Source organism: Alosa alosa, chromosome 22, assembly GCF_017589495.1.
Source record: "Alosa alosa isolate M-15738 ecotype Scorff River chromosome 22, AALO_Geno_1.1, whole genome shotgun sequence".
Classification (NCBI taxonomy): Eukaryota; Metazoa; Chordata; class Actinopteri; order Clupeiformes; family Clupeidae; genus Alosa; species Alosa alosa.
The window spans coordinates 23,754,204-23,770,041 of NC_063210.1; the positions used below are offsets into that span (position 1 = coordinate 23,754,204).

The window sequence follows — 15,838 nt, forward strand, 5'->3', positions numbered from 1 at the left end:
AGAGCTCCACATTGCAATGTGTTCCAGATACACTGTTAGAGCTCCACATTGGAATGTGTTCCAGATACAGTTAGAGCTCCATATTGCAATGTGTTCCAGATACACTGTTAGAGCTCCACATTGCTGCTTGCAACCATATCTTCTTGAATTCGCTAGAAAAAAACAGTTCCATTATCCACTGCCTACTGCATAGCTTTGCAATGCTGGAGCATGTGACATTGTGGGCAGGGTAGGAGAGTTTAAATCTTGTACAAATTAATGTGGGGCAAGTGAATATGGTACCAATAAAAAGGTAATCACTCAACAATGCTCCATACTCCTGACTATTTTTAGACATCTTGTTCTTATAATTCTACAACACCAATCTGTACCCCTAAACAAACACTAATGCTTTAGTACATTCATGATACTGATGATCCATCCATGAACTTTCTGATATTGTACAAATGTCTGCTATTTTTTTTAACGTTTTCAATTGCCAATGTCATGTCTGTTAAATTGCACTATACTGGTTACATGCTGAATAGTCCTAAAACAAATTGGCATTATTTCATCACTTGAGTCATTACATGCAAAAGTGTTGAACTAGCTGTCATAACTATACTGCTCAATAAAATTAAGGGAACACTTCAATCATACACTGGATCGGTACTCTGACACTGTTTGGTTCTGAGCACAAGTAAAACTTTTGAGGCGAGTGTTTTATTTTGCAAAAACTGTCAGACATTCTGTGAATGTAATTTGAGAATGGAGAAAAGGGTGGAAGGTTTCAAAAAATGTGTTTTAACAATTGTAGAAAACTGTAAGTGTTCCCTTAATTTTTTTGAGCAGTATAGTTGTCATAGTCTGTCTAGCATATACAGTATGTGACCTGACAGACAGGAACGTCAGGATGTATAGAAAAATGTACAGTGGTGCACAGCTCTGCCCAAGGGGTACTGGTCACTTTTCATTTACACAATGCTGTAAAAGCCTTTCTTTTCTTTATACTGTCACAATGTCTGTCAACAGTAAAACGTTTGAAACATATCCACTCTTGCAATCAACCCCCTCCACACACAATAATGTGTAACTTTGTAGTTTTGAAATAGGTATGCCACATAGAAAATAGTGCTGCTTTATGCATTGTTCATTAGAAAACACTTCAAATCAGTTTGACTAAACAATGGCGTAAGGACTAGTCATTCTGATTGCACTAACAGTTTCATTGGTAAACAACAACTTGCTTTTGAGGCTTTTGATGGGGTTAGTTCGTAACACCAATGTGGCAGTAACTGTTGTTTACACATAACCCGCCCCTTGCACAGCCAAAAGTCGACATCGTGTTGTGATCTCTCCGCTGGAGCGAAGTTGGTGTCGTGAAGCCTTGCACATGCGCAGTTCTGCCAGAAATAGATGCCCGATCAGTGCCCAAAGTGCACTGCAATATGGCCCCAGAGAGGAAAGGGCTTTGTTTGGGCCAATGATCACTCATTCCAACTAAAAACACATCCATATAGGATGCACCCTGCCCTTTCTGCGTGTCCCATACGTTTCTGCGTGTCCCCTACGTGTGTAGGATGCACCCTGCCCTTTCTGCGTGTCCCCTACTGTACGTGTGTAGGATGCACCCTGCCCTTTCTGCGTGTCCCCTACGTGTGTAGGATGCACCCTGCCCTTTCTGCGTGTCCCCTACGTAGGATGCATCCTGCCCTTTCTGCGTGTCCCCTACGTGTGTAGGATGCATCCTGCCCTTTCTGCGTGTCCCCTACCCTACGTGTGTAGGATGCACCCTGCCCTTTCTGCGTGTCCCCTACCCTACGTGTGTAGGATGCATCCTGCCCTTTCTGCGTGTCCCCTACGTGTGTAGGATGCACACTGCCCTGCCCCTTCCCCGCGGTGTAGGATGCACACTGCCCTTTCTGCGTGCCCCCCACACTGCCCTTTCTCGCGTGTCCCCACGTGTGTAGGATGCATCCTGCCCTTTCTGGTCCCCCCCCCTCGTGTAGGGATGCATCCTGCCCTTTTCTGCGTGTCCCCTCGTGTGTAGGGGATGCACCCTGCCCTTTCTGCGTGTCCCCACCCCCTACCCCCAGGGATGCATCCTGCCCTTTCTCGTGTCCCCTACCCTTTCTTTAAGTGTCCCCTACCCCTACGTGTGGGATGCACCCTGCCCTTTCTGCGTGTCCCCTACGTAGGATGCATCCTGCCCTTTCTGCGTGTCCCCTACGTGTGTAGGATGCATCCTGCCCTTTCTGCGTGTCCCCTACCCTACGTGTGTAGGGATGCACCCTGCCCCCTACCCCACGCGGTGCGTGTCCCCTACCCTACGTGTGTAGGATGCACACTGCCCTTTCTGCGTGTCCCCTACGTAGGATGCACACTGCCCTTTCTGCGTGTCTGCCCTTTCCCTTCTCTCCTCGTTCCTCACCACCTCTGGTAGCAATTAGGCAAATGAGACATCCTCGATGACGTTGAGCTAAACAGCATTGCATGTGTACTGCTAATAGAGTTGCCATGGGGAAATTAAGAAGGTTATATAGTTTGATGGTGTTCGACTCCCTTGTTGGCTGGATGCAATATATTAAGGACATATTTTGGGGGACCATCCAAAATGAGCTGACGGGCCATAGTTTGGGGTCCAATGCACTAAAAGGTTTTCACAGGCCACAGATTGTGTTCATTAGTCATGAATTTTGCAAGAGATGATCTTCAAATCAATGCTCACAAATTACTAATTGGCATTTTGATTTGTATACAATTGGGCATTCACCCAAAACAGCCAATTAAAATGGACCGCAAAGCTGCCAAATAGGAGGTGGAATTATATCTCAGCCAATCCTTGGCCAATTGCTGTGAGTGCTTGTTACCTTGTACATTAAAAAAAAAAAAGCGCCATGAGGTTTCCATGGCAACACCATCCTGCTTGACTGCTAGGCCCCCTCATTGCTGCATCTATATTTGTTCATCTACATTTGCTCCCTCTCCCTCCATCACTCACACGCACCAAGCTGTTCTTAAAAGAGTCACACCACTCTTATGACAAGACAGTATGCTATATGGATACTATTCTGTTACCGCTCAGCTGTGTTGCTGCATGGAAGCCAGGCCGATTATGAGTTTCGTCCATTATTGGTAGGCTTAGAAACATGTTTTAGCACATTTTGACAACAACGTGGTAAAACCGATAACAGTGATAATTTTGGTCACTATAATTGTGATGTTAAAGTTTCATACCATTACATCACTAGAGCCAACCACAAGTTGATATTTGTCAGAGAGACTTATATTACATATCAAGATAACTTTGAACACAACAGAGAATACAAAGACCTTGTGTTTCCAAACTTTCTTAGGGTTCTTCACTCTCTCTGCATCTGTAGAAAGGACTATGAGTTCACTTTAGACAGACAGATTTCAAAGTCAGACATGATATCCAAACAATAAGGATTGCGAGGGGATATTTCAGCCAAAAATAAATAGTCAGATTGTCCTTCCTTCTTCTGATTCTTCTGGTATCACTGCCTTTTCTTTTCAATATTTAATGACCTAGTAAGAACACAGTCCCAAATAACTGTTTCTATATGACAGTTATGTTCCTAGGGTTGGCTTCAACATGATGCCATCACAATATTTGGGTGACAATAAAATATTTTTGCCCTTCTTAACATTTTACAATACAGCAAGTATTGCAATTATATTCAACGATACATTGCAATTAATTTCTTTCATATATTACATTTTGTATACCGGGAATCTCCAAAGCCATCTCTGTGCAGTAAGTATGTTCTAGATTTTTACTTCCTTTTCAATTTCCACTGTGGCGCAATAAAAGAATGTGCATGTTATCAGAGCAGTCATATCTAAAAGAAATTAAAATCCTAATGATAAATACATAAATATTGAGACACTGAATCATGATAATATTGTGCTGAAGAATATTGCAATACTAGACAGTATTATTTTGTTCTTCCACTTCTATTAATTACCACAGTTAAAACATCAAACCCACTACAATACCACTGAGCCACATCTGATGAACGTCCGAGAGGCGCTATATCAAATCACCACACTTCTTGTTTACAGTTCCTGGCTCCCACCCAATCATGTAACACCCACCCAAACTCAGGCCTCGCTGAGGTGGCGGAAGCTGTGGATCCTCTGGTGCTTCTTGAGGTGGGTCGACTGGCTGAACATCTTGCCACACTGTTGGCAGCCGTACGGTCGCTCACCGGTGTGCACGCGCTTGTGCTTCTGCAGGTTCCCGGCGTGGCTGAAGCGCCGGCCGCAGTGGCCGCACGTGTACGGCTTCTCGCCCGTGTGGCAGCGCTGGTGGATGCGCAGGTTGCCCAGCCGGCTGAAGGTCTTGCCGCAAAGCAGGCAGCGGTGGCTCTCCTCTCGGCCAGAGAAACGCTGCTGCTGCTGGTGGAGGTGCTGCTGCTGCTGCTGCTGCTGCTGCTGGGCCCATGCTTCAGTCCCCAGCCCCTGGGCCCGCTCGAAGGGGAACGACTCCACAAAGGCGTTGAGTGTATCGGAATGGATGTAGTGTGCCACTTCTGAAATGTCAGAGCTGTGCTGTGGAAGATCTAACTGGACATCGTTCTGTGGTGTGGTGGCGTCGGAATCTGGGTTGAGCTCCTCGTGGTCGTACAGTTGGTGTGGGGGCACGGGTTGCTGGGAGAGGGAATATTCCAGAAGGTCGGGCTCCGCTTTGATGATATTGACGTCGGCTGGCATCCCTTCCCGAGTGGGTGAGGTGGAGTTAGCCTGTGATGAAAGTCCATTGGGGAACACTACACCTTCAGCATGTGCTGAGACGTCCTTTGAGTTCTCAGATTGTGAGTGAGCAGAGCTGTCACTTTCTGTATCCACCACGGTGACAAATGAAAGAGCCACTTCACTGCAGTTTGTAAACACCTGCTCAACGCTGATGATGGATTCTACCTTTGAGTCCAGATGATTCTTCACATCATCTGCAGAAGTCACTCTGGACTCCACCTTCAGCTCTGGCTTGCCCGATGCCTTGGAGGACTGAAGTTGTTTACATGAGCATTTGGACTGCTCTGATTGGCTAGCCTGCAATGGAGGACTTGCTCTTGCCACTCTTGTCACTAGGGAAAACAATGACACAGAAAACCTAATTAAAAAATACGTTTTGGACAACTGCACAATTTCAGTTAACCTTGAATAATGAACATTATGATAAAGTAAACGCCAGAGGGTAATGTATTGTATTGTAATGACAATAACAAGAAGAACCGACTCACATTCTCGATCAAACTTTTGCTGTAGTTCATGGAGTTTCTTCTGAAGTCTCTCGTTTTCCCTCTGAGTGCGAGCGGTTTTCTCCTGGTACTCCGACACCGTATCCTTTACCACCTCCAGCACCTCGTGGACTGCTGCGGTCAGCAGTTTAGAAACCCGTGCATTCAATCTTTCAATCTTGGACATTTTTATGACAAGAGCAGTGGGAAACGATACACAACTGCTCGTTCAACTTTTCTCCTCGGTGTCTGGAAAAGGCGTGATATTATTGTCCACGATTTTCAGAAGGATAACACTGAATTAAGCTTCTGACACTAATAACATATAATTACCGATTAATGATTGTAAGGGTTGCGATGGGCATTGGTCAAGTCACAGGCTTCGATTAACGTTACAGCAAAACCGAAGCTAAATCCCACAACCATCTGATGTCAAACAAGTCTAGACACCGTACAATCACGGCAACATTGAAATGATTTAAGAGATAGCCTTTAAAAATCTGGGTCAACTGATTTTCCAAAATGGTCTTTTAAAACATGAGAAAACAAGTGAAAATCCACCGAAAACATTCTTGACACATTCGCTGTAACGTTAGTCGCTTCCCTTGTAAACAATTATTACTTCCGGGTCGTTGTTCTGCACCAACATCAAAATAAAGGTCTAGCTAAGATGTGAAGCGCGTTAGGCCTACTCTTACTGTCAATGCAAACTGTTTTTTTCTTTATTTTTTTTAGAAAAGTTTGTTATTATAGATTATTAAAATGAATAGAGTTTGCTTGTTCTTCTTGTATGCTAGCCTACTACAGAAGAAAGAAGGGCAATCAGTCAAGCCCACAACTTTAGCCACTTTTTAAGCACACTTGACTGACTTTATCCTACTTTATCCTTATAACGCTTAGGCTAATTTGGTGAACAAACTGGGACACATATGCTATCTATGACCTCCCAGATTCAATTGATTGTACATTACTATTTCTCATGCTCAGCCATTTTCTTATAGCCTAGCCTACTTTATGCATGCATGTTTGAATCTGTAGAGACTAGGCCCTAGGCATATACCTTTATGGTGTTGAGAGAGCAGTTAGGTCTGTCAATATTCAAGGAAAGGAAAGGCAAGTTTATTTACATAGCATATATAAATATACAGGGGCCATTCAATGTGCTTGACATAAACATGCAAAGCATAATAGTAAATAGTTGTAAATAAAAGCATACAAGGGCATAGCTTAAACATAGTTAAATAGTTTTGAATGTAAAGCACATAAAACAGAAAAATTAAAAAGTCAGAGTGGATCTGATTAATTAGGAAGTGATTCAGGAAATAGTTTGGAATTCCAAAGCTGAACCATGGTAGCTAAAAGCTGCATCAGCTTGTTTAGTTTAGACTGGAGGTTTCACAAACAAATATTTATCCTGTGATTTGAGAGATATGTACTACTGCAACATATCTGATATGTGTTTGGTACCATCCCATTTGGTGATTTGTAAACAAATAGTGCTTTAAAGTAAATTCTGTCACTTACAGCCATTGCAGGGACTGGAATATTGGAGTAGTGCTCAGTTTCTTTTTCATTGAAACACTAGCTACTGCATTTTGTCCCCCTTGAAGCTGTCTTTTTAAGAAGGCCTGAAAAGCCCATTAATCAACCCTGCAGGAGAGATGTATGTATGATTGTGTTTGTGTGTGTGTGTGTGTGTGTGTGTGTGTGTGTGTGTGTGTGTGTGTGTGTGACACTTAGTTCCAAATACAAGATATGAATATCAGACCAAATTTTGGAAATCATAAGTGGCAAAGTTTGGCAATGTTTTTGATGTGGTAAAAGGCTGATTTAGTTATTGCTTTCACGTGTCTGTTGAGATTTAGATCATTGTCAATTAAGACACCTATATTTTACAGTTTACTTTTTGTATCGTTGACTTTAAGCTCTTTTGTTTCAAGATAAAAATGTCCAATATTCCATAATTCGCCACTGCTTTTCTCTGCCGACTTACACTATGCATTTTCTGTCATGTTGAATGACCAAAGATAGTATTGTCTTTTTATTCTGATTTGGCCACAAGATGGCGTAGTTTCACTAGAGATAGATAGATAGACACTATGTGCAGGGTTTACCACATCCACTTGTCTCTGTTACACACATCAGTCTATGACTCATTAACAGGCTTCTTCTTTGTATATATTTGTGGAGAGCATAGAAATAGCATTAATTATGTGAAAGTTATACATAGATTTAAATCAGGAGTCTTCAACCTTTTTCAGCCCAAGGACCCTTGGCTGAGAGAGACACTGAGCACGGATCCCCATCCTACTCTGCCCCGCCCCAAAGTTGGGCCTGATATTCATATCTTATATTTGGAACTAAGTGTCACTCACTCACACACATGCGCGCGCGCACACACACACCCCTACACATGTAGAAACAGAATCATACATTATTTGTAACAGAGGTGCTTTATATAACCCTAATTTTTGGAATAGGAAAAACAATGCTTCAAATGAAATAATTTGGCGGACCCCCGCTTGAAGATCAATGATTTAAATCTAATTGAGTACATGTTATATGAAAACAGTATTTATTCATGTCTGCAAACAACAGATCATAGCTACAGCATGTCCCCAAAGAGAAAAAGGTGGAGATTTTCAACAAGTGTACGAATCCAATGGAACAATTCTTACCTCGAAAATGTATTTTCTTTGTCTCATAAGAAATAAATCAGCTCTTATTGAGATATCCGATTGAGAAGAAAAATCGAGCATTTTGAGATCTCATTTCAAATTTTGCTTTCCTCTGTGTAGTAGCCTAGGTTACGTAGGAACTAAAATGCTTTTACTTATTAATTTCCCACATAAATACACACACCTAAGACGACTACATGACAAAACCAGGACCACACAATACTTTTTATTGTTATAAAATGAGGTGACATTCATTGCTGTAAACACTCAAAACCACGAGGGCATCCACCTCAGTCCTTAGCTCAGCAAATGCTGTCCAAAAGAAAAAACAAACAGCTAATTCAGCAGCTGTGCTGCATTTCTTCCCCCACCAAGCTGTGTGACTGACGGGCGAATATGCTCGGGATGCTCAGACGACATTGTAATTTGTAGACACTCACCAGAAAGACAAAACACCATATAACCTTCCACAGACTGGGTTAACATTAGCGTTAGCATAAAACATGCTTGACCATCACAAAGAAAAGCATGCTTGGTTCCAGAGAGGCAGAAACTTTGGAGTTTATAGTTTAACAATGTCAGCAAACACATTATTTTTTTTAATCATCAGAACTATAATAAAGTATTGTAATGCCCAACAAAAAAGAATAGTCAATCATAATAACAGTTTGCATTCTCAGACTTTTATGCGAAGGTAAAAACATGTATTCTTTGTGTTGTTTGTGTTTATCATTCCGCAAAACAACATATGCAAAGGCAATAGGTCAGATAAATGGCTCATAGAATACGCTTGGTAAAAGTGACCTCTACAGCAATGTAGTGTAAATCTCAGAAGAAACACAGACCCACCAAAAGGAACATCTAGCTGCATGCCAAGAACGAACACAGTCCACAGAACAGTCCACTCACATTCTGCACTGGGATTCACAGCCCTAAAGCAACATGGGGACATTTTGCTGTCTGCGTAAGGGTGACATGGATAATTTCTGTGTGCTTGTTTCCGTTAATAGATGTTCCAGATGTTTCTCTTTTTCAAAACACTGGCCATGTGCATGTATGCGAACAAACTGCTGCCATTTCTGAAACTCTTTCAAGATACAGTATACAACATGTTGCGCTCTGACAGATGCATTTGTTAGGCTACTCTCTGTGGACATAATCTGTAGCGTGTGAAGATGTTATACCGCCAACCACTGGACAACTGCTTTCCATGTCAGTTTGGTGTCATCACAGTATTACACAACGGGTGTGTAGAATGAGAGTTATAACACATATAGTCTTTGAATATGCATTCGTGTTCGATACCATTGTAAAAAACTCTGCAACCATTCACGCTGATCCCATAAAACCGCTACAAAGTTGCGACGCGTGTCTGAATTGCATCTCTACGTTGCTTGGCCACCATTCCTCCAAAAGAGCCATATTTCTTTGCGGAAGAATGATTATGTATAAATTAATTACTATATTTGTTGTTGCTGTCTTTTCGTGACTTTTCATGAAACCTTGTCAGGTATATGTAGTAGGTGTAAATGTTTTGGAAAAGCAATAAGCCCTATGAGGCCGTGGGGTTCAATGATTAAGAACAGCTGATGGGGGCTTCACGTCATGTCTAACGATGGCCCGTATCTGTCCTAAAAATCACTGGTCCCTTTGGCCTCATGGGACACATTGCTGAGGATTCATGATGCTGTCTGTAGTTCCATGCCAACACCATGAAAAGTGCATTAACAAAACAGACAGTGTCTCTCCTTACCATCCTTTTGTTATTTCGCAAACACTAACAAATATATTAACACCCATATGTGGAACATAAGACCACTTGGAATTTCCTGGAAGCATTTTCAAATCAGAAAAAAAAATACCTTATTGCAACAGAAGTACATATTGCATTGAACCCAAATCATAGGCATTTCTTTTACAGTTATTTCAACTCTTTCTTGTGCATTGAGTGATTGTGTTGCCATGATAGGGATGGAATTCTAAATGGGTTTTTAAAATACATTTCACATGTATAGGACAGATGGTCATGTAATGTTAATTATTTGCAATTGTTGTAGAAAATATTACTTATTAATTATTAGAGAGGTTGTTATTGTTATTATTATTAGTAGTAGTATTATTATAATTATTGTATGCCTGTCTGTGTCTTGTTGCCACTCTGTGCTTGTGTGCTGAACAGCATGACGATAAAATCCAAATGAGCAAAACAAACTGGAGGAGAAATGGCCGAAATAACACAGGGTTGTGAAGTGAACAGGAGCTCTGTCTGTTCTCCCTGATATGAAACTCATGCCATCAGGTGACAGTGTCTCTTAAGTGTGTTGATCTCAGTGGTTCCCGTTTGTCAGCACATGACTGACAGCGGCCGTTCACCAATCAAACTGGCGGCATACATCAGAGCCGCCTGTTGAGGAGACCAAGTAGCCCCGCCTCTTTTCACTCCTGCACGGCGGATCCCGGAAGCTCATTGGTCAGCGTGTGCCATCGCTCCACCTTCTGGCCCTTGTTCTTCAGACAGTCTATCCAATGCTGGAGGGCCTCACCCTGTGAATGACAGCCCAAGGACACGCCTCCTGTGGAATGATGGAACGCTGCGATTAACGATGTGATAATTACGAACAGCAGACTAATGAGAGAACCACTGAAAGAGCAATCATGAGCCCAATGCCGGTCGGTTACGCCACATGTATAATTGACTCCATAAAATTGAGCTGAAAGCCGAATTAAAATGAGTGCCATTAGAGACAGACAGGAAGTTACACTCTCGTTGTAATAAAAATGCCCAACCATGAAGGATGCCGTGAAATTATCAAGCGGAAACGCAAACAAATGAGCGGCCCTGAAAGGAAACAGGAGAACGGATTCCGAACAGTAATATAGCCCACATTTGATACTTCTGCTACTCTGAATGCATAGCTTTATCACATCATCAGAGAGGAAATGTATGAGAGTATCATTTAAAGGGGTGGTTCTGGAGCTTGGTGAAAGCCTGATGAGCTCAACCATGGGGTAATGGATGGGGTTGGGACTTCTCCCTCTCTCCAGTTTTATATAAAAGGCACATTCGACTTCATTTCAGCGGTGCACACACCTGGCTAAACCTGATGCATGCTGGACTTCTGCACAATGTACGCATTCTGATTAGTCCAGTATACATTACGCTCATCCAGAGCTGTGGAGCGCTGCATGAAGTGGAATGAGCCTTTCATATAGAGCCCTTCTAGGTCTAGGTTGGGCGTGCACGCAACCTGCGGTCAGAAATATGGGGCAGCTAATAGACCGGCATGTTGAGCTGTCAAGGTATGCACTGTCATTGTCACCCCAGGACCGCTACCTTAATAAATTATTCTTAATGGCGAGTGTCTGCCTGATCCTGAGCTAATAACAGAATGGGTAGACGACGTTAGCAAGCGGACAGAGATTCATTGGCCCGCCATATACGACTATCTGGCTGACAAGCCCAGTGTGTATACACACGAATAAAAGTAGTACAAGTAGACATTTTTCTTGACGCTTCCTTGATGTTTCAGTCAATTCACACACACACACACAATTAAATGGGATGGAAAGCTGTCTGACGCCGATAGGCATACACATTTTTCTGAATTCGGTTATTAAGTGATGATGCAATAATAGGCTAATAAATCTTTTTCCGGGTCCAACGGCTTTCAGAGCTGCTCAGTTTTCTCCACAGACAGTAAAATAAACCTTTTTTTTTCCGCTATTCAGAGTTAACCTGACTCTCGCTAGAAGAATTTCGTTCCGCCTAGCTCCACTCATCCATCTGGGATCGATCCATTGGAGAGGTGTTTCAGAAGGCTGCGCCTAACCAAAAATCCATGCATATGATTTGGATACGTCACATCTATGAAACTCCCGCCCTGTGTCCTGATTGGCTCTACCATAAAATCTGGTGCCGAAATCACTCTCAATGGAGGCGATCCCAGATGGATGTGATGAACTAAGTGGCTGAAAATATCTAGTGAAGTCAGGTTAATCAAGTAACCTTTAAGAAAAAATTGTCATCTTACTACTAACTTGTTGCCTCAACCTAATAAAATCCTATTTTTCGTGGAAGCCTGCACGTAACCCTAGATTGCATCATCTGGCTGCACAGCTATAGTAATTGCTCTGTTAAAGTTAACCGGTTTTGTTTTACCCTCAATAAAACGGAGGTGATGGTGACAAGGTTTATGAGTTGCAAAAACTAGCTGGCTGCGCTAGTAAACGCTTTTTGACCAGAAAGCTGTTGGGCCTGTTACGTCGGACTTAACAACCGAATAGAACTGGAGAGAGGGAGAAGTACCACCCCCATTCATTTTAATGGACCATGCATTTAATGTCCCAAACATGCATTGCCCAGAATGCATCACATTCAGCCAGAGCTGTGCAGCCAAACATTTCCTTCATTGACTGCCACCATCTTTACAAAGTGGCATCTGATGTGCTAACTTCCTGCCACATGTTCACAAACAAGCCAATCAGGTGGTCCATTAAAGATGGCTACCAATGATGTCGTCCATGTGGATTGGTTGATTCTCCCAGCTTGGGAAACTGCAAATCCACATAGACAACATACTTTTGTGTCCACCAGGAATATGGAAGCTAATTGTCCTGTTTTAGTAGCCTAGAAATCTAGACGCACCCTAGCGGCGGCAAATTAATTTGCTCAGCCTGTACGTCTAGTATCAAACCATAGGGATTTCTATTGGCTAACGCCGTGGACTTCATCCAATCACAGCGCTCTATTTTGTTAAGAGTCTTAAAGGCGGGCTTAACAGGATAACGACAGTCCTGCGACGGTGAACAACAAGGAAGGTGGCTATGGCCGAGCGAAGGCGGTTGTTTGAATCGGCGTTGGCGTCAACTTTGGAGGGAGTTGGACTTGAAAGTTGAGCAACACAATGCATAAGTCATTCCTTTCGAAGAAGGATGTATTTGCCGTTTTGCCGGCCGGATCACGGATATGGTCGTGGCGGCAGCTGGCATGCCTAGGCAGTTTGAAAGACAATTCTCTGCCGCCCTTGGATTAGCGAGGTGAATGGTTCGATTCCAGACTATACATTTCAATGATATAGGATGGCCCGCCAGGCTACTGTTTTAGAGAATGTGGCCAAAAGTGAGCACATGTTGGTCGTTATTTCTGAAGATGGCGGCAGCCAACCATGATGCTAACTGGCTGAAGCTAACTCCTGACCCCCAAGAGCTCAACAGCCAATGAAATACACCCCTCCCTCCCATACTAGTGATGCAACATTGTTGATTGGACGGGCAGATAGTTAATGGAATGTGAGTGTAATGAATTTTGTAATGAAGTATATAAGTATATGTACTCTTTTGATCCCATGAGTACATTTGGTAAATGTGGTCTCTGCATTTAGCTTAATCCGTGAATTAGTGAAACACAGTCACACAGTGAACACACAGTGAGGTGAAGCACACGCTAATCCCGCTTAGTGAGCTGCCTGCTACAGCGGCGCTCAGGGAGCAGTGAGGGGTTAGATGCCTTGCTCAAGGGCACTTCAGCCGTGCTTACTGGTCAGGGTTCGAACCGGCAACTCTCCGGTTACAAGTCCGAAGCGCTAACCAGTAGGCCACGGCTGCCTCTCAAATGAAGGACAACACCCTCAAAGTGAAAAAAGGAGATCAGTTGATAATATGACCTTCTTTCTGCTCTCACCAATGAAATCGTTGCTCTTGCCCAAGTCGTAATCCCACACGGTGACCTCCAGGGTTTTGGTAGTCAGCTCCGTAAACGTGATCTCATAAAAGAACTCCTTCAGGGGTGAAAGGTCAAAGTTCACATAGGCTGCAGGAAACACCATAGCGCTCACACTTTATCATGTGACTATGACTTGCATGACATTCATATGATATATGATTACGTATATTCCAGTACCCCTGTGCTATATGAGATGGGAAGTCACATGGTAGCAGCTCCAGGCCAGAACACTATCTGTCTCAGGCTGTTTGTGTTGCAGATGGATGTTTATGCACTGTAAAGTTTCTATGCATATTTAATGCACTTTACTAACCACAAACTAACAGCCCCCATAAGTGTGTATCACACACACACACACATACAATACAATTTCTCTCTGTCTCTCTCACACACACACACACAATTTCTCTCTGTCTCTCTCTCACACACACACACACAATTTCTCTCTGTCTCTCTCACACTCACACACACACATTCACAACAATTTACAATCCATGTACATGTATCTCTCCTTCCCTCTGGTATTCCTATCTATGGCATGCATATTGTTGCCATTTTCCCAGTATTGCATACACACACACACACACACTCACACACACATTCACATATTCATATACATATTACACATACTTGCCAGAGCCCTTCCTTAGCAAAATACTTTCTTGCCCTTTCAAATCCTCACTCTCTTTCTAAACAGCAAGCAGGCACATTCTGTCTTCTCTCTCTTTCTCTCTCTAACACACACACACACACACACACACACACAGAATCAGAGAGCTGCCAGTGCTGTAGGGTACCTCATTAAACTCTGGGTTGAGAGTCTTTTTGATGACAGGCTGTTTTGTGTTTCGATTTCTTCTTCAGGTCTGGTTTGAGGTACCTGCGATAAGCAGAGGAGAGAGTGTGTGTGTGAGTGTGTGTGAATGTGATGGCTGTGCAACTCGCTCTGCAGATGGTGGCTTAATGGGTTCAGTTTCCCCCATCCTCTGTCTGCCACAGACTGCAGTTATTAGACAGCCCACGCACGCGCACACACACACACACACAGACATGCACACAAACACACACACACACACACACACACAGACACATGCACATACACACATACATGCACGCAAACACACACACACACACACACACACACACACACACACACATATGCACACACACACAATCACACACACATACATGCACACACACACACACACACATTGAGGATGCAGAAATAGGAGCTAGATGGAGAGGCGAATGGGGAGATGCAGATAAAGACGGGGAGCATCTGAAAGGACAGATAAGGGCTTCCACAGGCGGAGAGGGAGATGGAGAGAGGACCAGAGAGAGGACCAGAGAGAACACAGAGAACGCAGATGGATTAATAAGAGAGGGACACTCCACAATAAAGGAACACCCGAGAAAAGACCAGTAGAGTGATTCATTAAAAAAACATGGAATAATGTAGTGTGGGAGAGTGCTACTCAAGAGGAAGTCAAATTGAACAGAAATTGATTGAAGATTGAATTGAAGAGAGAGACAGGGGTGGGGGGGGGTGTTCAGAAAAAGAGGGGAAGAGAGACAGGGGGGGGGGGTGTTCAGAAAAAGAGGGGAAGAGAGAGACAGGGGTGAGGGGGGAAAAGAGGGGAAGAGAGGGGTGACGCTAGAGGGGGGAAACGGACTGAGAGATGCAATGCAATCTGATGGAGGTTTGTAAGGACTGAAATCCAAGGGAGAGAGAGAGAAAGAGTTAAAAGAAGAGAAGACAAGAGAGAGAGAGAGAGAGCAATTGAAATAGAGAAAGAGAAAGCCACAGAGCCTGGCAGATATTAGAAGTGTGCACACATACAATATTAAATATGAGAAATATTCAGAAGGCATTTATATATATATATATATATATATATAGGCTTATATGTACGTGGCAATTGGAAAACAAAACAACGTCCAACAATGTCCAACTCCAACAACATGCCTCCTCATAGAACTATTGTAAGTGTGCAAGCCAGCGCCTGGTAAATACTTCATTGAACTGAAGTGAGTATTTTGCTAAAGTATTCCGACTGAGCAGGGATAGCATTCAGTGCTATGATGCAAATGGTTATTTGAATGCTTGATTATCCATGCGTTGCCCTAGCGATAGAATCAGAGGAAGAGAAAGAAAAGAAACGGAGAGAAGGAGGAGGTGAAGAACAAGTGAGATA

General features: G+C 43.1%; 2 protein-coding genes across 2 annotated transcripts in view; both read right to left on the reverse strand.

Annotated features, from left to right (window-relative positions):
* Positions 1-3,243: 3,243 nt before the first annotated feature.
* LOC125287406 (zinc finger protein 232-like) lies at positions 3,244-5,863 on the reverse strand. The gene is made up of 2 exons (XM_048233238.1): positions 5,247-5,863; positions 3,244-5,090 (listed from the first exon to the last, which is right to left on the reverse strand). Exons 1-2 carry the CDS (start codon positions 5,428-5,430, stop codon positions 4,105-4,107), a joined length of 1,170 nt encoding a protein of 389 aa, XP_048089195.1. The 5' UTR covers positions 5,431-5,863; the 3' UTR covers positions 3,244-4,104.
* A 2,268-nt stretch (positions 5,864-8,131) lies between these two features.
* LOC125287400 (double C2-like domain-containing protein alpha) overlaps positions 8,132-15,838 on the reverse strand; it is a 48,085-nt gene continuing 40,378 nt past the window's right edge. Inside the window, 4 exon segments of the mRNA XM_048233230.1 lie at positions 8,132-10,494; positions 13,602-13,698; positions 14,441-14,476; positions 14,478-14,523. Of these exon segments, the coding sequence (XP_048089187.1) occupies positions 10,358-10,494; positions 13,602-13,698; positions 14,441-14,476; positions 14,478-14,523 (316 nt within the window). The 3' untranslated portion in view covers positions 8,132-10,357.

Excerpts from the sequence above, each read along its gene's own strand:
- LOC125287406 (XM_048233238.1), bottom strand. The coding sequence starts at position 5,430 with ATGTCCAAGATTGAAAGATTGAATGCACGGGTTTCTAAACTGCTGACC. Across the intron at positions 5,091-5,246 it reads GCAAAAGTTTGATCGAGAAT|TGACAAGAGTGGCAAGAGCA; the intron begins GTGAGTCGGTTC and ends TGTTTTCCCTAG.